The sequence below is a fragment of the Octopus bimaculoides genome, chromosome 1, assembly GCF_001194135.2.
Source record: "Octopus bimaculoides isolate UCB-OBI-ISO-001 chromosome 1, ASM119413v2, whole genome shotgun sequence".
Classification (NCBI taxonomy): Eukaryota; Metazoa; Mollusca; class Cephalopoda; order Octopoda; family Octopodidae; genus Octopus; species Octopus bimaculoides.
The window spans coordinates 152,030,942-152,038,877 of record NC_068981.1 but is presented as its reverse complement, the minus strand read 5'-3'; the positions used below and the strand labels follow the sequence as shown (position 1 = coordinate 152,038,877).

General features: G+C 32.5%; 1 protein-coding gene across 1 annotated transcript in view; it reads left to right on the top strand.

The window, feature by feature from the left end:
- Positions 1-6: 6 nt before the first annotated feature.
- The window catches only part of LOC128249043 (titin-like), a 36,393-nt gene continuing 28,463 nt past the window's right edge, over positions 7-7,936 (top strand). The window contains exons 1-5 of the mRNA XM_052971479.1: positions 7-348; positions 1,207-1,382; positions 5,204-5,673; positions 5,943-6,109; positions 7,292-7,423. Coding sequence (XP_052827439.1) covers positions 266-348; positions 1,207-1,382; positions 5,204-5,673; positions 5,943-6,109; positions 7,292-7,423 — 1,028 coding nt within the window. The 5' untranslated portion in view covers positions 7-265. The remainder of the gene's footprint in view (positions 349-1,206; positions 1,383-5,203; positions 5,674-5,942; positions 6,110-7,291; positions 7,424-7,936) is intronic.

The window sequence follows — 7,936 nt, the reverse complement described above, 5'->3', positions numbered from 1 at the left end:
GATTAAGAAACCAGAAGTAGCAGTACCAGAGGTCGCTGCTGAGATTAAGAAACCAGAAGTAGCAGTACCAGAGGTCGCTGCTGAGATTAAGAAACCAGAAGTAGCAGTACCAGAGGTCGCTGCTGTAATCAAAAAGCCAGAAGTTGCAGCACCAGAGGTTGCTGCTGAGATTAAAAAACCAGAGGAAAAAGTACCAGAAGCAGCAGTACCATCTGAAGATGAAGGCATTATAGTACAAGGAGAACAACCTCAGTATATTCTAAAAATGGACGATTGCTTGGTTGAAGAGGGCAAAGTAGCCAAGTTTGAATGCCGTGTTGTGGCTACACCAGATCCAATAGTTACATGGTTTGTATTAATATTTTCCCTTACCTATCAATATAACATTAATGTGTGACATAGACACTTTTAGATACCTGTGAACTGTTCAGCTAGCTCACCAGACGTAATTGATATTTATGTTACTTACCTCTTCTAATTAATGTTTAAACTATTAATAGTGATAATATTGTAACTAGATTAAAGGGATGGATAATAATTAAAGAGTCATTCATAGAAATGTTCAAAAAGTGTGATGCTGTATGGTATTGGAAGTTGGATATTGAATGTGGAATACAATGAAAACTGGGCAGAAATGAGGTAATCATCATTCAGTGAATATTCCATGGTTATTTCAATGGTAATGTACATGGTGGTTGGTGCCCAATTATGCTAAGGAGTAGTTTAGTATAAAAAATATCAGCTGATAAATGCAGGAGAACTGACTGTACTTATGCTGATATGTGATGCAAGTGACTGATGGATATTGAATGGAAAAGTGCTGTATACTGACAGCAGAAGGTACTTATGGGAAGAAAGGAAACAAGATCAAGTATTAAGGTCAGGTCTTAGATTTGAGGCCAAAAGACATAAAGAAGTGATATCGATATTCAGACTGGCAATCAGAAAATTTAAACATTAAAACAATGATGAAATTGATGATAATTACAATGATGATGGTAATGATAAGACAGTAAATACAATGTCACCAAAAAGTGTATGCAGCTATAACAAAAATTTTATTTTTTTTCTCTGTTTAAACTATAATCTAGAAGTATTTTTCCTAAGCTAAGCTAAATGTTTAATATTACTTATAACTATACTCATTTATTTAAATAAATAAATATTTGTCTTTAATTTAAATAATTGGGTTATTTTACTCTTCAGGATGAAAGAAGGAAAAGTCATTGAAGCAGATGAGCGAATCCAGTTACAAAATATAAATGATAATATTTATTCTTTGATAATACCTGTTGTAAAACTTGAAGACAAAGGACGATATATATGCTGGGCTAAAAATGAATTTGGCGAAGCTTACACTGAAGCATATTTAAATGTGATCCGTAAGTAATAAATTAGAATCTTTAAAAATTTAGAATTATTTATTGATTAGGGAGTATTATATGCTTTCTCCTGTGTAAACAATTGAAAATAATTTATACAGATGCTTTCAGTTATCATTCCATTTTTTTTTTGTGCATATATCTTTTGTATTTTGTTAATCCAAAACCAGAAAAGTATTGCTTATAAATGTAAAAACAAAAAGGGAAATTTGTTTGTGAAATATAGGAACAATTAATGTTTATTTAATAAAATATATTCATCTCTATTTCAAAATCATTCAGAATGTTATGTAATTGATGTTTAGTTTTAACTGTGATAATATATGATGAAATAAATGTGGGTAGGGATTTAATTTTAGAAAAAGTGTTTTGTGTGAGACTCAAAAAGTACTACATGCTATAACTAATACATGATGTTGGTGTTGCTGATGCATTAGATTTGATGTAAGCTGATGTAATGATAATAAAAAAGAAAAAGAAAAACCTATCAGCTTGATGGATTTTTCCTGAATACTGTTTAATATGTTAGTGAATAAGTGTGCCCCTCCTTGTATTTTAATGCAGATAATAGCCATATGCTAAAAGGCTTATTTTGAAATGAAAACCTAATCCATATGATACAATTTTCAGTATACTGGAGATTTAGTACTTCAAATAGTTATTCCTAATATGAAAAAGGATCATGAGAACTTTAGTGATAAATTATTCATGAGTAAAGCAGTAGTAGTGGAATTATATTATTTTTCATTGTTGGATGTTACTCATATTTTTTGAGGTGGACATTAGAATGAGGAGGTTGATATACTGATGTTTAGCACGAAATTCTGTTGGCTGAAATCAATAGACCAGACTGAAGTTTGGAGGTAGTTCCAGTGGACTTTAGTTCTGGAAATAATGGTTTTTGAAATGATTTAGTATAGAGATTTGACTGATGCAGCAGATATGAGGAGAAAAAGGCGAATCAAGTGGCTTTGAGAAATGATAAGAATACACATGTTGCTCATTTAGGAGAGCATCAGGTGAAGAACTCTCTTAAAAGATCCAGAATATATGTATACAAATGAGATATGAAAATGCCACCACTGTATAATGTTGTAGAGCTATAACCGAAGTGACTTCTTTAATAGATGCTTACATACAGAAAAACTTCACCCTCCACTGACTAACAGTTATTCTGATGTTACATGGACACACAAATTATACATCTTCAAATGTTGTTGATAATGCTTATTTGATCAAATTTGGCACTATCAGATCCTAGTTAGGTATGCCATCATAAATGTAACATTTTATGACATTCATTCATATACACCATATGACAATAAAAATTTATCCATTTCCTATATATACACACAATCACAAACTTATAACTTGTAAAGAACTCCTTATACAATTAACTTGACCTTCTTATCGGACAGCACATTGCAACTGATAAAAATTCAGTATTTGTCCAATGAAGAACATTTTATATATATTCGAAACAATTTTACGTGCGAAAAAGAAATACAAGGGAGTTAACTCAGCTAATAAAATATGGGAATTACGTCCCCTTAAATACGTCATTGTTTCTGTTTAATTTTCTTTAATTTTACCTTTTATCATTTAATGCTGTTTCTCATTGGTTCACAACAAATATTTGTTTTGCCAGACAAATTGGCTGGCAAATTCATTTGCTACTTTTAGAGTGCAGATAAATGCTTGTTCCAGGTGACTCTGAGTTATATCTTTTAGTTCATTTTCATTACATTTATGCAAGTTGCCTAGGCCATAAATGTATTCTACTCATTTTTTGTATATGTTTAAGTGTCTCATTCTGCTGAAAAATGTAGAGTAACTGCAATATTGGTGATGCCTGCTGAAGCGGTAACATGTCCACAGCTATCCTCTTGTCTCTAGACAATCAGACTGTCTTTTCTTTAATGGAATATTAATTTTGGAGAAGTCTTGATTTATAGGATTATTCCTCCTGCTCTTTTAGAGTTGTTCCTAATTATAACCAAGTGATTGTTTTATCTTCTCTGAAAGTTGTGATAATTTCAATAAATCGAGAATTCACCTTGTATGGTATTTAAAATACCTCTATTCACCTTTGTTGTTCAAATATATGCCACTGAGCACTTTCAGTTATTTGTCTTAGGTCATTTTCATTTTTTCACATGTATATATATATATGTGTGTGTGTGTGTGTGTGTATGTGTGTGTGTGTGTGTGTGTGTGTGTGTGTGTGTGTGTGTGTGTATGAGCCTCATAGAGACAATGACAAGCGACTGAGACCTTTGGGAATATGCCATGCTTCAGAAGACCTGGCAAGCTAAGTGAAATCGTAGTTGTGACCAATGTCAGTGTCACATAACAAGCCTGTTTAAAAGTACCCTTCAATTGTTGGATAATATGCCATGCTTCTGAAGATCTGTTGAACTGAGGAAATTGTAGTCATAGCTGATGTCAGTGCCGCCTGACTGGCACTTGTGGCAGTGGCATGTAAAAAACACCATTTGAGCATGGCCAATGTCAGTGTTGCCTGACTAGCACCCATGCTGGTGGCATCTAAAAAGCACCATTTGAGTGTAGTTGATGCCAGTGCCCCCTGACTGGCTCCCATACCAGTGGGATGTAAAAGTACCCACTACACTCTCAGAGTAGTTGATGTTAGGAAGGGCTGCCAAATCAGATCAGAACCTGATGCAGCCTCCCAGCTCCCCAGTTCTCTGTCAAACTCTCCAGCCCATGCCAACATGGAAAGCAGACATTAAGCAACACTGATGATGATTAATAAAAATATACATACATACATACATACATACATATAAAATGCTTACTTTTATGTATAATTATACATAAAAAGTCAGTCATTGAATTATTTAATTGAAAGATCACTCAATACTTTTCATATCAATTTTATTTTTAAAGAAAGAGTTTGAAAGTTACTTCAAAGTTTTGGCTATGTAGCCTTCATCTGACAGTCTGATGGAAGCCGAAGTAACTGTCAAAACTTTTCCTTGTAAAAATAATTAATATATATCACATCATATCAGTGTGTGATGGTGTGGGCATAAGTGTGTATGAAATGGTAGGTCAGTGTTGGAGTTAACAGCTGACTTAAATGTTTGGAGTTTATATTGCTTACCAGCAATATTGACAGATGTAACAATAACTGATTCAGATCATTTATCTATAAATAAGTACCATGTGCAAGTAAATCTCACCATTATATAATCAAAAAGTGTTTGGAAAGCTTACACTGATTTATAAGCCTGAAGAAGCAATAGGAACAACTCTAGTCTGTACTATTTGGTGTTATAAACACACACATTTTCTTTGTATCATGGAGAAAATTAATGCACTCTACAACCTGAAGTTGTATTATTCCATTTATTCATTAACAGTTGTTAAAGAGAAATTTACATATAGAAATCATTTCCAAATTGGAATTATTTCATATGATGTAAGAAGCTCTTATCTAAAATATTTAGGTTGTCTAAATTTATAAATCCAATACATGGAATAGAAAATTTACTCAATGGGATTTTCTGTTATATTTAATTTATCTTAAATTAAATATAATATAATTAATTTACTCAAAAGATTTTAATATCTATCTGCTTAATGCAGTCAAAACACCATTTTAAAACAAGGAAAAACAAATCTTTAGATATGTGTTGCTGCATGTATATTTTTTAAGAGATAAATTTTATGTATATTGTTTGATGCAGAAGTTTTAGAAAAAGTCATAAATCTTAATTATATTTTCTAGTGTATTTGTGACATTTTGAATAAAATTTCCCCATTATATGTATAACCTGGATATTTTCTTATTTTAGCTGTTGAAACAGTTGATCGTACCAAAGAACAAAAAGCTCCAAGATTCATTGAAAGATTTGATGACAAATCTACAATGGAAGGAACAATGACTGAACTAAAGTGCAAAATTACAGGATATCCTGATCCATTTGTAATGTGGCTAGTTAATGACTATGAAATTGGTCCAACAGAAGATTTTGTTGTTACTAGAGATGGAGACAATTGTTCCTTAAAATTGAATAAACTGTCTCTAGCAGATACTGGTGTATATACCTGCCGCATTAGTAATCCCCTTGGAGAAGCAATATGCAGTGCAAGAATAACTGTAAAATCTGAGAAACCTCATGATATCTATGAGAGAGAACCAAAATTCATTCGCAAACTGGATGACGCTAGAGTACATAAAGGTCGTAATGTCTGTTTTGAATGCACAACTCTCGGAGATCCACAGCCAGAAATTAAATGGTACTTCAAGGGAAAAGAGATTAAGGTTAGAACAAAATATTTAGTATTTACAGAAATATTTTTCTTAAAATAAATATATAAACAAATAAATAAATACATAAATAAATAAAATAAATCAAAGCAAATAATGAATAAAACATAACAATTTGTTATGCATTTATTTCCTTTATATCAAAACTATACATTAAGTCCCTTTATGTTCTGATTTCAATGATGACTAAAACTCTCTCCTCAGAATTGTACAGCCTTATGTCTACATTAAAAATTAATATCAAAATATATATAATTTTTCAGAGTTCTGATCATTACAAAATTGAATCGGATGGCAAGAAACATTCCCTATTTGTCTATGATGTTCACCCTGATGATGAGGGAGAATATACATGTAAAGCTTCAAATCCGAAAGGAGAATTAACATCCTCAGCCAAACTAACAGTAAAAGATGATGTATCCCCACTCAAGTAAGTGAAATTCTTTATAAATTGAACCAACACACAAACCTCCCAGCTCACTACACACACACACACACATACACACACACGCACACACTCACACTCACACATCAGAAGCTGTTGGTAGCAGCCTGCAGATTTCTGACATTGTGAAGGTTCTGTTGAATTTGAAGTTGATAGTATCTTGCTTCTCTTCCCATCCTTCTGCATTACAATATGCTCACACATTCAACAGTGCAGGGGCAAACATACTGCTTTGTCTAAATCTTGTTATTAGACTGACAGGTGGGATTTCTACTATCCAACAACTCAAGTCACCATCCCTATGTAGGAATAGTGGAGGAGATTCAAAATTTTAGGAAAGCAACCAAACTTTTTGGGAATATCCTACATAAATACCTTGCTGATAGAGTCAAAATGCAATGAACAGGTTCTGATGTTGATCCCTGCAATTATTCTGAAGCCACTTTATAATGAATACCATGCTGACAGTACTTTAGTCTCTAAGGAAGCTATACTGTGACTCAAGTGTTGGCCAGCATTTTCCTGGCAATGTACCGAATGCTATTCTATGTTAGAGCACAACAATTTGTCTCCCTTTTTTATATAGATATTATGGATGTTAACCCCATCAGACCTGGAACCCCTGGGTCTAACTCTACCCTTCACCTGAGCTCCTGAGCAAAAAACATACATAGTTGCACATACAGCTCAAGAGTAATAACTGCAGGCAAATTAAAAGACAGAATTGGTTGCATCATCTTTTTCTATGTGTGTTGTTCATTTTTTCCATCTCTACATTCTGAGTTCAAATTCCATCAAGGTCAACTTTGCCTTTCATCTTCTTGAGATCAGGAGTCAATGTAGTCAACTTCCCTCTTCCATCAAAAACTGCCCTGTGCCAAAATTTGAAACTATTATTATTGTTTATTAAATATATAATTGTGATATATCAACTATATATCATTGATATATGTTGCATATCTTATTACTGATTTGGATGATATTCTTAAACGAGGTTATGCTTTCAGAGTAATGTAACAAGATATCTATGTTTATGACAACTTTTTCTTATCTAAACTTCTTGCTATCTTTTTTCTGTATTAAGAAGCAAACAGTAAAATAAATTGATGTTTATAAATAACTGAAGGAAATCAGTGAATAATGCCCTTGATATTTCTTTTGTTCCAGAGAGACCAGAAAATCCATTTATGATTTACCACCATCATTTTCAAAACGTCTTCCAAATCTGTTTGTCAAAGAAGGTGCTTCTGTTAGGTTTGAATGCAGAGCTATTGGTATACCTGATGTTGAAGTGTTCTGGTAAACTATACTTTTGCTTTTTCTTGATATGCTACAATGTTTAATAAAATATTTGAAAGGTTTTCTTTTCTCTGGTTAATGCACATTTTTAATTTACTATTTGCATTTTACTAAAACATTAGATACAAATTTCAGAGGAAGAACTGTGACAAAGATATTTCTTTGGTATTTATCAATATCAGAATAGAAAATAACTGGTAATGTATTGGGATATGCAATCAGAAGCTAGATTATATAGGAGTTGCTTTTAAGTATTTGATCCAACCTTACTCTAAGTGAACTTAAACGCTGAGAAGTGGTGTTGTCCAATAACAATTGTTATGTAATAATTGACTATGCAAAGTTTTAGTACACCAAGGAAATCATGCAGGTGCCTATTTCAACGTACAGTTAAACACAATTCAAGATAAGTCTTCACTATATAATGAAATATGAAGATCAAGAAAATAACTTTTTATCTAAAAGTATTATAATAACTCTCCCTCTCTCTCTCTCTCTCTCTCTCTCTCTCTC